The following is a 16,308-nucleotide window of genomic DNA, read 5'->3' on the forward strand; positions in this document are numbered from 1 at the left end:
ACATATAGGAGGTGTGACAGGTAAGCTTCTAACATGGATGAAAAATTTTCTGACTGATAGAAAAATGAGGGCAGTAATCAGAGGCAATGTATCGGACTGGGGAAATGTCACAAGTGGAGTACCACAGGGTTCAATTCTTGTATCGGTGATGTTCATTGTCTACATAAATGATCTACCAGATGGAATACAGAATTATATGAACATGTTTGCTGATGATGCTAAGATAATAGGAAGGATAAGGAACATAGATGATTGTAATGCCCTCCAAGAAGACCTGGACAAAATAAGTATATGGAGCACCACTTGGCAAATGGAATTTAATGTGAATAAATGCCATGTTATGGAATGTGGAATAGGAGAACATAGACCCCACACATCCTATAAATTATGTGAGAAATCTTTACAGAATTATGATAAAGAAAGAGATCTAGGATTGGTTTTAGATAGAAAGCTATCACCCGAGGACAACATAAAGAATGTTGTGTGAGGAGCCTATGCTACACTTTCTAACTTCAGAATTGCTTTTAAATACATGGATGGAGAAATACTAAAGAAATTGTTCACGACTTTTGTTAGACCAAAGCTGGAATATGCAGTGGTTGTATGGTGTCCATATCTTAAGAAGCACATCAACAAACTGGAAAAGGTACAACAACATGCCACTAGGAGAGGTTAGAGGCATTAAATATGCCAAAACTCTAAGACAGAAGAAAAAGAGGTGATATGATCACTACGTACAAAATAGTAACAGGAATTGATAAAATCGATAGGGAAGATTTCCTGAGATCTGGAACTTCAAGAACAAGAGGTCATAGATTTAAACTAACTAAACAAAGATGCCGAAGAAATATAAGAAAATTCACTTTCGCAAACAGAGTGGTAGACGGTTGGAACAAGTTAAGTGAGAAGGTGGTGGAGGCCAAAACCGTCAGTAGCTTCAAAGCGTTATATGACAAAGAGTGCTGGGTAGACGGGACACCACGAGCGTAGCTCTCATCCTGTAACTACACTTAGGTAATTACACTGTAGACACACTGTAATCCGGAATTCTACTATCCAGAAAACGCCCTAATCTGGCCAAAATGGTGGCCGGACAAAGTTATCTCCCTTTCCGGCCAAAATGTCCATGGGAGCCGGACTAGCAGGTGTTTGGCCAGATCAGTGGCCTAACACTCGTTGTACACCTCCACTAGGGAGGGAGTCACTCCTCACTGCTACTCACTTTCTCTGTCTTGCCCACATTCACTACCTCCTTCCCTCCCTCCCTTCCCAAGAGATCCTTCTGTAGGTGGCAGTAGATTGCCAGCCTGGAGAATTTCCATCTGATACAATAAAGCATTCATGAAACAAGTATTTTTAAAACTTTTTATTATCCTAATAATATTGCTAAACTAAATCTGTAACCGAAAATATATATGATCATGTACATCCAGAATTTATGAAACAATTCTGGCTAACGGAGACAAGTGTAGGGATTGTGACTGAGTGAGCCCGTCCCCTCCCCCACCACCGACACACCTCCCTCACCCGCCCCACATCCCATACACACACATTCTGCTTAAAGGTCAGTAATTCAACTGTCCATAATTCATAAGTAAAAATGTATTTGATTAATAAATAAACAGGAAGCAATAAAACATGTTAATGATTATTAATGTATCGTAATACTGTACACTCAACACGAAAATCAACATATAATGGCATAAAGCTAAGATATAAATATTAATATGGGCCGGAGGCTTTGGTCGGTGCTTTGTCAGCGAATTAATATGCTGACTTCATAACACATTCCTCCCTACCTCTCCTTCACTGACTGGACTGGACTGGACTGACTGACTTGACTGCCTACCTGCCTTCTGATAACTTAACACTTTCGCTCGGTAATGACTCGGCATTGCTTTGTTTTTTTAGTAGACGCATTTCCGGTAAAGACGCAGTATTGCGTCGTCGGCGGCTTTGGGAGGGGCGCGCCGCGTTTTTGGATATTATATGCATATACTCCTGTAGGGAATTTCATTGAGAATACATTGATACCAAAATGAAAGACCTAGGACCAGAATTGAGGTAACAAAATTGAAAACAGTATACTCATTTTATTAGCGCTCACTGGGATTACGCTCTTTCACTGTCACTTTCTCTGTTTGCTGTGGGTGGTACGCCTGGCTTTTGGACTTTATATTTGCATATACTCCTGTATGGAATTCTATTGCGAACACAATGTTACCAAAATGAAAGACCTAGGACGAGAATTGAGATGTCCAAAGTGAAGAGAGTGTAAACATTTTATTGCTCATGTGCGATTCTGGGTAATACGCTCTTACTTTCTCACTTTCTCGCTGGGTTTTTGGGCTTTATATGCATTTAATCTTGTAGAGAATTCTATTGTGAACACATTGATACTAAATTGAAAAACCTAGGATGAGAAATGACATGACAAAGTGGAAAAGAGAATACACTTTTCAGTATTACCGTGGTCTCTAATGTAATGAGAGGTGCCTTGGGGTGGCGTAGTGCTCTCTTTCTGGGCCACTTTCATCTTGTCGGCAGGTGGAGCGCGCTGCAGTTTTTTTTACTTTAAATGCATATACTCTTGTTGGGAATTCTATTGCTAACACAATGATACCAAAATGAAAGCCATAGCACGGGAATTGAGGTGACAAAAGAGAAAAGAGTGTACACATTTTATCGATCTTGCGCACTCCCGGATAAAACGCATTCATTTTTTCTGTTTGTTGTGGATGGTACGCTGGACTTTTGGACTTTAGATGCCTTTAGTCCTGTAGAGAATTCTATTGCGAACACAATGATATCAAATTGAAAAACCTTGGATGAGAATTGAGGTGACAAAGTTGAAAAGAGTATGTACTTTTCAGAATTACCGTGCGCTCCCGTGAAACACTGAGGCCCACCCGGGGTAGTGTGCGTCTTGCGCGCGCGGTGCAATAAAGTGTTAAGTTGGAAAACCAAGTGGCTGTCTGTACAAACATTTTTGGAAATGTGCTAATGTGAACCTTTAAGTGCCGGGCCTAACACTCACTGTACACCACAACCAGGAAGGGAGGGAGGGAGGGAGGGAAAAGTGTTGAGTGTGTGGGTACTAGATGTGAGTCACTTAAGCCTATCGAAGAAAGGTGGCATTGGAGGTGTTGCAAAATTATATTGTTTTCTTATTGCTGTGGAGAGCTAGTTACGAATATTAAATAACACACTATAATATTTGAACAGTAAGTACAGTATTTGGTTTGCTATTTATTCATTTAAATATTTACCTGAAAATAAAATGGGGTTTAACAGAACTTAAGGCGCGTATGTTAGTCATCATATAGCGTGTCAACCCCCCATGTGTTGACACACGTGGAGGGAAGTTGCGGAGGCTAGTGTGAGGTAGGGGGAGGGGGTGACCAGGAAGGAGATCACAGACCTGTGATCTGTCTCTTTCCAATCTCACCCACCAACCCACCTGCCTGCACGCCCACCTATCCACCTGCCTGCACGCTCACCTATCCACCTGCCTGCACGCTCACCTATCTACCTGCCTGCATGCCCACCTACCCACCTGCCTGCAAACCCACCTACCCACCTGCCTGCATACCCACCTACCCACCTGCCTGCATACCCACCTACCCACCTGCCTGCACAGACCTGCCAACCCACCCACCTGTTCACCCACCTACCTGATAGCCCACTCACCTGTTCATCCATCTGCCTGATAGCCCACCCGCCTGCTTGCCCACCTACCTGATAGCCCGCCTGCCCGCCTGCCTGCTTGCCCACCCACCTGCCTGATAGCCCACCCACCTGCATGCCTACCCACATACCCACCTGCTTGCCCACCCACCCACCTGTTCACCCACCTGAATGCTTGCCCACCCACCCACCTGTTCACCTACCTGCCTGCACAGACCTGCCAACCCACCCACCTGTTCACCCACCTGCCTGCTTGCCTACCTACCTGATAGCCCACCCAACCACCTGTTCACCCACCTGCCTGCTCACCCACCTACCCAATTGCCTGCACGAACCTGTTCACCCACCAAGCCCATCTGCCTGCCATCCACCCATCCAAAACCTACCGCCTGCCCACCTACCAGCTAGGTAGCTAACCACCCACCCAGCCCCACACACTAATTAGTGTGTGTCAATTCAAATCATGATTGTGGTATAAAAATTGCTGGAAATGTTCCCTTTTGAACTCAAGAGGTGAAAACGTATGTTAATCCGGAAAAGGGGATAATCCGGATGGGGGTCCTTCCCATATAGTCTGGATTAGCGAGTGGATACAGTATATTATATATATATTATATATATATATATATATATATATATATATATATATATATATACAGTGTGTCCTCACTTGAACGAACTATATGGGGCGAAGCCGATTCGTTCCAGTGCGGAATTCGTTCCATCCGTCCGGCCCCAACAACCTTCTTATTTTTTTTTTTTTAAACATATGCCAGGACACATTAGTTTGTTTCTTTGTTGTGTGGTGCTTTATTATAATATCTTACATGCTCTTTTGGTGTCAATAATAATCTGAGATGCGAGAATCACCATCCCCCACCCCACTCACACCATCCTCCACACCACCCACACCATCCTCCACACCACCCACACCATCCCCCACACCACCCACACCATCCTCCACACCACCCACACCATCCTCCACACCACCCACACCATCCTCCACACCACCCACACCACCCATACCATCCCCCACACCATCCTCCACACCACCCACACCATCCTCCACACCACCCACACCATCCCCCACACCACCCACACCATCCCCCACACCACCCACACCATCCCCCACACCACCCACACCATCCCCCACACCACCCACACCATCCCCCACACCATCCCCCACACCACCCACACCATCCCCCACACCACCCACACCATCCCCCACACCACCCACACCATCCCCCACACCACCCACACCATCCCCCACACCACCCACACCATCCCCCACACCATCCCCCACACCACCCACACCATCCCCCACACCATCCCCCACACCACCCACACCATCCCCCACACCACCCACACCATCCCCCACACCACCCACACCATCCCCCACACCACCCACACCATCCTCCATACCACCCACACCATCCCCCACACCACCCACACCATCCCCCACACCACCCACACCATCCCCCACACCACCCACACCATCCTCCACACCACCCACACCATCCCCCACACCACTAACACCATTCGCCCCCACCACCCACACTCCCCACACCACCACCCACACACCCCACACCACCACCCACACCATCCCCCACACACCCCACACCACCCACATCATCCCCCACACCACCCACACCATCCCCCACACCCCTACACCATCCCCAACACCACTAACACCATTCGCCCCCACCACCCACACTCCCCACACACCCCACACCACAACCCACACACCCCACACCACCACCCACGTCATCCCCCACACACCCCACACCACCCACATCATCCCCCCACACCCAACCACACCACCCACACCAACCCACCCACACCCAAACCACACCACACCACCCACACCATACCACACCACCCACACCATACCACACTACCCACACCGTGTATTGAAGCAGCAGGCTTGGAAGCGTCTCAACTCGCCCGACAAAAAAAAAATGATGGGTTGACAGGTCTCCTCTCACACCTCCAGGACCCCCCCACCCCCACCCCCCAGGTACCCGGCCATACACACCACAATGCCAAGTCAGCTATTGTTTTCTTCAGGAAACAATAAAACGTGTTAATGATTAATAATGTATATTAATACACGAAAATTAACATATTTTGGCATAAATATTTTACAGCTAAGATTGAGATTTATAATAGAGTATGAATGAGAGGTTTGGCAGCCATGCGTGGTCACCACCCTTCTCTCTCCACTTCCACCTCCCCTGACAACACCTTCCACCACTGACCCCACCTGCCTCTTTCCACCACCTGCCTCCCCTGACACCGCCTGCCTCCCCTGACCCCACCTGCCTCCCCTGACCCCACCTGCCTACCCTGACCCCACCTGCCTACCCTGACCCCACCTGCCTACCCTGACCCCACCTGCCTACCCTGACCCCACCTGCCTCCCCTGACCCCACCTGCCTCCCCTGACCCCGCCTGCCTCCCCTGACCCCGCCTGCCTCCCCTGACCCCGCCTGCCTCCCCTGACCCCGCCTGCCTCCCCTGACCCCGCCTGCCTCCCCTGACCCCGCCTGCCTCCCCTGACCCCGCCTGCCTCCCCTGACACCGCCTGCCTCCCCTGACACCACCTGCCTCTTTCCTCCACCTGCCTCCCCTGACCCCACCTGCCTCCCCTGACACCGCCTGCCTCCCCTGACCCCACCTGCCTCCCCTGACACCACCTGCCTCTTTCCACCGCCTGCCTCCTCTGACACCACCTGCCTCCCCTGACCCCACCTGCCTCCCTTGACCCCACCTGCCTCCCCTGACCCCACCTGCCTCCCCTGACCCCACCTGCCTCCCCTGACCCCACCTGCCTCCCCTGACCCCACCTGCCTCCCCTGACCCCACCTGCCTCCCCTGACCCCACCTGTCTCCCCTGACCCCACGTGCCTCCCCTGACCCCACCTGCCTCCCCTGACACCACCTGCCTCCCCTGACCCCGCCTGCCTCCCCTGACACCGCCTGCCTCCCCTGACCCCACCTGCCTCCCCTGACCCCACCTGCCTCCCCTGACACCACCTGCCTCCCCTGACACCACCTGCCTCCCCTGACACCACCTGCCTCCCCTGACCCCACCTGCCTCCCATGACACCGCCTGCCTCCTCTGACACCACCTGCCTCCCCTAACACCACCTGTCTCCCCTGACACCGCCTGCCTCCCCTGACACCGCCTGCCTCCCCTGACACCGCCTGCCTCCCCTGACACCACCTGCCTCCTCTGACACCGCCTGCCTCCCCTGACACCGCCTGTCTCCCCTGACACCGCCTGCCTCCCCTGACACCGCCTGCCTCCCCTGACACCACCTGCCTCCCCTGACACCACCTGCCTCCCCTGACACCACCTGCCTCCCCTGACACCGCCTGCCTCCCCTGACACCACCTGCCTCCCCTGACACCACCACAAATGATGCCAGCCACCTCACCAAGGCCTAACGTTCACACGACCTGTGCTTGTTTTATTGGCCTACTCAAAATTTATTCTAAATAGGTATTAGTAGAGTACGTAGGCTGTTAGAGGGAGGGAGGGAGGGATCCAGGAAACAACCCCCCCCTCCAACCCCCACCCCCCCAATGGCTCGGGGAGCGACCGGCCGGCCACACAATGCCAGCTGTTATCTACACCCCAATTGTATTAAAAATTCAGTGAAAAGGAAATGTGTTCAAACTGTTTAAAATATGTACTGTATATATTACAATTTTCACCATTATTATTGCTCCAATATGACATTTTTCTAATAAAAAGGCTATTTTCAGTGCAGATAATGCGATAATTATCATTAAATTGACTCTTGGCATCTGACGACGAGAGGAGAGTGAGTGAGTGGTCTCTGTGGTCAGGTGGAGGAAGGAGGGTGGGGGCGGGGGAGCACGTGTTGCCTCCTGACAACAACTCTCTCACCAATGCCCCCTGACACCATTTTATCACCATTTTTATCACCATTTCTCCCTAGAAACAATGGGTAGGGATAATAAAACACTACATAACTGTTTACACTCTGGCGAATCATAGTTGATGACAGCCAGCTCTGACGCTCGGCCTCGGTGACCGCTTGGACAAACATTCCTCACTTAATCGAACATTTGTATGTTCCACTGAACATTTGGTACCGAATTCAATTTGTTCGGCTCTTCCGGGAATTCGATAGAGCGGGGTTCGTTAGTCTGAGGAAGCACTGTATATATATATATATATATATATATATATATATATATATATATATATATATATATATATATATATATATATATATATATATATATACAGGCATACCTCAGAATGCGAGTTTAATCCGTTCCTGGAGACGCCTCGCCTTCCGAAAACTCGCATTCTGAAGTTAATTTCCCCATAAGAAATAAAGGGAAATGAATTAATCCGTTCCTGACTACCCCAAAAACCCCACATCAAACTAAATTTTTATACCTAATTTACCTAATTCATCTAAATAAACCTACAAAAGTATGTTCCAGTTATTACTTACCTTACTGTCGAGTGCTGTAGGCGTATGGAAGATGGTGAGGAGGGGGGAGGAGGAGAGGAGTTAGTGTTTGGAAGGGGAGTCCCCTTCCATAATCACATCAGGCAGTGAGGACCTTTCTGGTGTGCTCTCCCTGGGACGTTTAACCTGAGTGCCACTAGGTCCTGGTTGAGGTTCACTGCTCGATTTCTTCACCAAATATTTGTCCATGAAAGCTTGCTTTTCCCTTCTTCGCAAGCTGTCTCTGTAGTAAGGCATCACATTGTCATTGAAAAGATTAAGACAACGGCCTACTACAGTTTTGTCTGGGTGAGTGTGTTCAATAGTTGTTTGAATCTCTTCCCACATCTGACACACCTTCTTAATTACTGCAGAAGGGACATTCGCTGGTGCTGTTGCCACCACCTCCTCCTCCACTGCAGAATCATTCGCTGCTGTGTTGGCTTGCTGTTCCTGTTGAAGGGCTAGGAGTTCTTCGGTGGTCAGTTCTTCGTTGTGTTCTTCCACCAACTCCTCCACATCATCACCATCCAATTCCAAGCCCATTTTCTGGCCTAGACTAACAATTTCCTCAACAATAGGCGCATCATTTATAGGCTCAAACCCCTCAAAGTCTAGTTCTCTCACACCTTCAGGCCACAATTTTCTCCAGCCAGAGATCAGGGTTCTTTGAGTCACTTCTTGCCAGGCTTTGTCAACGAGTTTTAAAGCACTAAAAATGTTAAAATGCTCTCTCCAGAACTCTTTGAGGGTGAGGTTTGTGGCTTCAGTCACTTCAAAACATTTCCGGAAAAGTGCCCTTTCATACAGTTTCTTAAAATTCGCTATGATTTTCTGGTCCATAGGCTGAATTAGAGGAGTGGTGTTAGGAGGAAGGAATTTAACTGTGAGGAATTTATTGTATTGAGGCATCAAATCATCTTCCAAGCCTGGAGGATGAGCAGGAGCATTGTCAAGGAGAAGCACGGCTCTGAGTGGCAATTGTTTCTCCTGCAGATATTTTTCTATGGCAGGGCACAGCACGTCATTCACCCACTCCGAAAAAATAAGCCTAGTCACCCATGCTTTTTTATTAGACTTCCACATCACAGACAAACGGGTTTTCTGCACATTATACTGTTTGAAAACCCTTGGATTTTCAGAATGATACACTAGCAAGGGTTTAATTTTTAAATCGCCACTCGCATTTGAACACAGCACAAGCGTAAACCTATCTTTCATAGGCTTGTGTCCAGGCAAGGATTTTTCCTCCTTGGTAATGTATGTCCTCTTAGGCATTCTTTTCCAAAACAGTCCTGTTTCGTCACAATTAAACACTTGTTGCGGTAGGTATCCCTCAGCCTCTGCAAACTCTTTAAATTCGTCAATAAATCGTCCAGCGGCTGGTTTGTCTGAGCTGGCTGCCTCCCCATGCCTTGTAACACTATGGATACCACTTCTCTTTCTAAATTTTTCAAACCAGCCCCTGCTTGCCTTAAACTCTTTCTTATCTGCATCACTCGTTGCAGGGGTCTTCTTTAGAAGGTCTTCGTGCAACACCCTGGCTTTCTCAGAAATAATGGCCTCCGAAACACTATCACCCCTCAACTCCTTGTCGTGTATCCAAATTAATAACAACTTTTCCACTTCTTCAAGTATTTGTGGTCTTTGTGTCGTTAATGTTCTTACTCCTTTTGCCACATTAGCACTCATAATCTTATTTTTCTTCTTAAGTATAGTGCATATTGTTGATGTCGCTTTGTTGTACTGCCTACAAAGATCAACAACACGTGTACCGTTCTCATGCTTTCGAATGATCTCTTGTTTCTCCTCTATTGTCATCCTCACATGAGCTTTCTGGACTTTATCCTTACCACTGGCTTTCTTGGGACTCATGGTGAGATATATAATAACAAATTGTATAGACAAATCACCAAAAATCCAACAAAACACTGAAAATTCACGACAAGAATTGATGTGGGGGTAGTCACTGCGCGCGAGACAATGGTGAACTGAGGGGCAGAGGGGCGACGATCGCCGAACGACCACGCGCTAGGTCGGCTGTACGCGTATCAACAAACTCGCGTTCAAACTCGACTCCCGAAGTAACCATCGCCTTCCGAGACAAATTTTTGGAGTAAATACACCTCGCCTTCCGAAAATCTCGCATACAGGGACAATCGCATTCCGAGGTACCACTGTATATATATATATATAAATATATATATATATAAATATATATATATATAAATAAATATATATATGAAGCAAATGTATACTAACAAGGGCCTCAATATACTAGAAGATACTTCAGTGACAATAAATGATGAAAAATATGAAGGCTGTTGATAAGAAAAAATATATTATACATGTAGCTAATAACTCTTAAGCACATACCCTAAGCTGGAGAGTACATCTACCCTAACTCAGCTTGGCTGCAAAGAGCATATTCACCTCACCATCAATAAACTGTTTAATGCATCCCGAAAACAGTAGCTTAATACACGAAAGAGTTTCTTGATGGCAACTCACTAAAAAGATGATAAATATTAAATTTATTGTAGCCTCTCTTCATCATGCCAATTATATTACCAGAATGACAGTATTTTTTAACTTTTCATTTAATTTTTGTTTATCCAACACACTATACATATATGTGTAGACTGATGTAACTACAACTAGCTCTCAGTGTACCCGAGTAGCAAGGCAAGGTACATACCCCATGTGTCACCATGTTGGCCCAGTGTTCCACATCAGTTGGCTGGTAGGCTGCTCGGCCCACTGCCACAGAATTCATCCATGACAACCTAAAAAAATATACAAAAATAAAATAAAAATAAAATAATAATTATTTGGCATGCCAATATTTGAATAAATCATTAACTTATTTAAAAGCTAAATAGAAGAGGAAAAACAAACTACTATTAAATCAATATACAGTAATGTGAATTATGATTTTTACAAGCAATGCATTGTTTTGTTGATGAACAGTTGGTTGCAGTCATGGAAAGCTGACTCTTCTGTCGAAGGTAAGTGATTCTAACAACGGTGTGCTGGTTGCAAGTGTGTAATTACCTAAGTGTAATTACCTAAGTGTAGTTACAGGATGAGAGCTACGCTCGTGGTGTCCCGTCTTCCCAGCACTTTTTGTCATATAACGCTTTGAAACTACTGACGGTCTTGGCCTCCACCACCTTCTCACTTAACTTGTTCCAACCGTCTACCACTCTATTTGCGAAGGTGAATTTTCTTATATTTCTTCGGCATCTGTGTTTAGCTAGTTTAAATCTATGACCTCTTGTTCTTGAAGTGCCAGGTCTCAGGAAATCTTTCCTGTCGATTTTATCAATTCCTGTTACTATTTTGTATGTAGTGATCATATCGCCTCTTTTTCTTCTGTCTTCTAGTTTTGGCATGTTTAATGCTTCTAACCTCTCCTCGTAGCTCTTGCCCTTCAGTTCTGGGAGCCACTTAGTAGCATGTCTTTGCACCTTTTCCAGTTTGTTGATGTGCTTAAGATATGGACACCACACAACAGCTGCATATTCTAGCTTTGGCCTAACAAAGTCATGAACAATTTCTTTAGTATCTCGCCATCCATGTATTTAAATGCAATTCTGAAGTTAGAAAGCAAAGCATAGGCTCCTTGCACAATATTCTTTATGTGGTCCTCAGGTGATAGTTTTCTATCTAGAACCACCCCTAGATCTCTTTCTTTATCAGAATTCTTTAAAGATTTCTCACATAATATATAGGTTGTGTGGGGTCTATGTTCTCCTATTCCACATTCCATAACATGACATTTATTAACATTAAATTCCATTTGCCAAGTGGTGCTCCATATACTTATTTTGTCCAGGTCTTCTTGAAGGGCATGACAATCATCTAGCAGGTGTGTGCTGGTTGCAAATGTATGCTGGTAGCAGGTGTGTGCTGGCTGCAAATGTGTTCTAGTTGCAATTGTGAGCTGGTTGCAATTGTGAGCTGGTTGCAATTGTGAGCTGGTTGCAATTGTGAGCTGGCTGCAATTGTGAGCTGGTTGCAATTGTGAGCTGGTTGCAAATGTGTGCTGGTAGTAAATGTGTGCTGGTAGTAAATGTGTGCTGGTTGTAAATGTGCGCTGGTTGCAAAAGTGTGCTATTTGTCAATGTGTGCTGAATTGCAAGTGTGCCGGTTGTAAATGTGTGCTGGTTGTAAATGTGTGCCAGTTGCAAATGTGTGATGGTTGTAAATGTACCTGGTTATCTTGAGGTTACCTTGAGATGATTTAAGGGCTTAGCGTCCCTGCGGCCCGGTCCTCGACCAGGCCTCCTTTTTGTTACACACCCCCAGGAAGCAGCCCGTAGCAGCTGTCTAACTCCCAGGTACCTATTTACTGCTAGGTAACATCGGCATCAGGGTGAAAGAAACTCTGCCCATTTATTTCTGCCTTCAGCGGGGATCAAACCCGGAACCTAAGGACTATGAAGCCGAAGCGCTGTCCACTCAACTGTCAGGTCCTCTGACAGCCTACATTATGTTTTTGAAATGCTTCAAAACACTTGCCACACACCTCTATTGTCTTATGTATTGTATTTGTGCTTCACCGTATGTATCCCTTATAGACTTTAGTAATTTTACTGTTTATATTATTACAGTATATGTATATATTTATATTATATATGTTTATATGTTCACACTTTGTGTACAGGTACTTATCATATGGTAGAGGGGGTGGTCCCAGTGGGATGTACAGTTGACTGCCATTGTCCCAAGTCGCGGGATGGATGCAACCAGTTGCCAGTTACTTGATTTATAACATTGACTTATTATCTGCCTGTATTACCCTAAGGAATTTTCTGCTTAATTTCCAGCTTGCAATGAAAATTACTTACTCTATTACTAATTCCTAGATTCTCATTCCCATATTACAGTATATATTCACAGTACAATATCAATGAGGGATGTCTCGCACACTGGGTTGGCTTCGTAGCTTGTGACACCACAGCCTAGCATGTTGCCTTATTCTGACACTATTATACATTTCTAATTTTCCATGTGCAATTTTTCTACACTTTTTACTTATTTATGTGTTGTGTTACACATTCCTTTTCACTCTTCAACTTACCACTGTTCACTATAATAAAAATATATATCGACTATACGTATGTACACAAGCCTCTTGGCATTGGTTCCCACGTGGTCTCACATTTATTATCTACTGTATTTAACTCAAAGTTCCATTGTTAACAACTGGAAACAATTGGCTCCGACTCTATACTTACACTATGAACATGTATTATTTCATACCGACATCTCTAGTAACTCGTTTGTTTCTATTCACTTACTTTGAGAAAATGAGAAATAATGCATAAATGAAGAAACCAGGACAAAAACAGAGATGACTCTAATAAAGAGGCAGCCAAGATAAGCACAGATACAAACAACCGGAAAAAATTTAGAATGCTGTATTTGTAAATATGTGTGTGTGCTGGCTGCAGATGTGTGCTGGTTGTAAATGTGTGCTGGTAGCAAATGTGTGCCGGTTGCAAATGTGTGCCGGTTCAAAATGTGTGCCGGTTGCAAAAGTGTGCCGGTTGCAAAAGTGTGCCTGTTGCAAAAGTGTGCTGGTTGCAAAAGTGTGCCTGTTGCAAAAGTGTGCCTGTTGCAAAAGTGTGCCGGTTGTAAATGTGTGCCGGTTGCAAATGTGTGCGGGTTGTAAATGTCTGTTGGTTATAAATGTGTGCTGGTTGCTAATGTTTGCTGGTTGTAACTGTGTACCGGTTGTAAATGTGTGCCGGTTGCAAATGTGTGCTGCTTGCAAATGTGTGCTGCTTGCAAATGTGTGCTCGTTGTAAATGTGTGCTAGTTATAAATGTATGCTTATTGGTAGAGGGTGTTTACTGGTAGCAGGTGCTTGCTGGCAGCAGGTATTTAGTGGTGGCATATGTTTGCTGGCAACAGGTGCTTGCTGGTGGCAGGTGTTTGCTGGCAGCAGGTGTTTGCTGGCAGCAGGTGTTTGCTGGTGACAGGTGTATGCTTGTAGCAGGTCTGTACTTAAACACTTGTGATCTGGTTGCAGATGTAAGTACCTGTACTACTAATGCTTGCACACTTGTTGCAGATGTGCCTTTAATACTTGTGGACTGGTTGCAATAAGGTCAAATTTATCATCTAAATACAACTCCAAATGAGCACTCAGTAAGCAAGGATAATTTTCCATCACTGCACTTACTCTGGTTCAAACCCTAGTTTGCCAGGACTGCATTCAAGGGTGGAAGAGGAGAAGAAAATAGGTGGATGTGGAAAACTAAATGTTGGAGGAAACTAAAATGTCCTCGTTCCTCAGGTGGCTCCCCTCGCCTGTTTCCGGTCCCGAAACGGGACTGCGCGGACCTCTTGCTTCATTGGAGCCGGGTGCTTGCATGGTGTCCCTGGACCTCCAGGACGTGTATTGGCATGTCCTGATTCATCCGCAGAACAGAGATTGGATGTTTTGTTGTGGGACATCAAGGTTACTGCTTTTGCTGCCTTCGATTCGGCTTGAATCCTGGCGCCTCGCATTTTCACCCGCCTTACTCGGGTCGTGGTGGCCTGCCTGGGTCTGTTAAGTGTTCGGGTTCTGGCCTACCTTGACGACAGGCTGGTTTGGGCTCCCAGCCTGTCCACGTGTCTGATCACCGGGGATTTGGTTCTTTCCCAGCTCGCCGGGTTCGGGTTCTTGGTGAACTGGCGGAAGTCCCATCTGGTTCCCCTATCAGGTTCGGTCTTGGCTGGGTCTTGTGTGGGATGCTCGGGCTGCTTCCTTGTCTCTTCTCTAGCGGTTCTGCTTCATCTGCGTTCCCGCCTTCATCTGTTTCTGAGGGGCTCCCTTGTAAAGCGGCGGTTGCTCGAGGGTTTGTCTGAACAAACAGAACAGTTTGTCTGTTTGTTTGTCCATGATGGTCTACCTGTCGGGTCGGGTCAGGTGTGGCTTGATAGGCTGTTCTGATTCCTTCGAGGATGTCCCTTCCGCCTCTCTTGCGACAGCCTGGGTTCGGGCCCCGAGGGCCTTGCATTGGTTGCTGCGTCTTCGGGTTTTTCGGGGTTCAGTGCCTTGGCCTACCTGAGCCCTCGCTCGATGTGTTCACAGAAGTGTTGTCTCTTGGCTGGGTCATTGTGAACAGTGCTCACCAGGCCGGACCAGGGGTGGTGGGTTTCGTCCCTCCGTTGGGCTCACAGCACAGTGCGGGAGTTCACGGCTATGTGGATGTTGCTCAGGAGGATTCGGATCTCTCGCGGATCGACAGTCCAGCTCCATTCGGACTGTTCCCCGGTAGTTCACTGACTGAACCACGGGGGTTAGACTGCAGTCCTTGGCTTCTTTGGGGGCTGGTCGCTTTGGGTGACTTGCCTGTTAAGTTCTCGGGGTTTGACTCTCCTGGAAGTTCACATCTGGGGGGTGTCCAATGTCCTGGGAGACGGCCTGTCCCAGTTCATTCCCATGTTCACAGAATGGACGATCGACACCGACTCAGTTCCATTGGCTATGCCAGACGTTCGGGCCTCCGGAAGTGGATCTCTTTGCGTCGGCGTGGTCGAGGTGTCTCCCGGCATACGTGGCGCCCTTAATCGACTGCGGGGCTGTCTGGATCGATGCCTTCAGGCAGGACTAGGCGAGGTGGGGGTTACCTGTACCTCTTCCCCCTGTTTCAGCTGTTGCTTTAAGTCCTGGCTCGCTTTGAGACTTACCAGGGAAGAGTAGTCCTCTTGGCCCCTTGGTGGCTGGCCCAGCCTTGGTTTCACGTGCTGTTTGCTCGGTGTCCGAACACGAGGGTCTTCCAGTGGCTCCGCCTCTTTCAGGAGATCGGTCCTGCACGTTACGAGACTAGTTCGCTCTTCTCCTCGAGTCTTCGCGTCTAGTCTGTCTGACATTGAGTCTATCACCATTTGTATGGGGCGCAGGTGGTGTCAGTGTTGGTCTCCCATCTGCGTGCTTCATCTCGGCAGCAGTTTGAGGTTTCCTGGCAGTCCTTCCAGTTTTTCCTATCACTGCATAGGTGTACTTCGGTCTCTTATAAGGTTGTTTTGTCCTTCCTGTCATGGTTGTTTCAGGACCATCATCTTATGCCGAATACTGTTGCCTCCTATCATGTGGCGCTGGCGGAGTCGCTCCAGCTTGCATTCGGTA

The 16,308-nt window shown here is 47.0% G+C and overlaps 1 protein-coding gene across 1 annotated transcript in view; it reads right to left on the reverse strand.

Moving 5' to 3' along the window:
* LOC123755364 (monocyte to macrophage differentiation factor 2) overlaps positions 1-16,308 on the reverse strand; it is a 90,049-nt gene that overhangs the window by 68,870 nt on the left and 4,871 nt on the right. The window contains exon 2 of the mRNA XM_069327836.1: positions 10,879-10,966. Within this exon, the coding sequence (XP_069183937.1) occupies positions 10,879-10,966 (88 nt within the window). The remainder of the gene's footprint in view (positions 1-10,878; positions 10,967-16,308) is intronic.

Source organism: Procambarus clarkii, chromosome 20 (assembly GCF_040958095.1).
Source record: "Procambarus clarkii isolate CNS0578487 chromosome 20, FALCON_Pclarkii_2.0, whole genome shotgun sequence".
Taxonomy (NCBI): domain Eukaryota; kingdom Metazoa; phylum Arthropoda; class Malacostraca; order Decapoda; family Cambaridae; genus Procambarus; species Procambarus clarkii.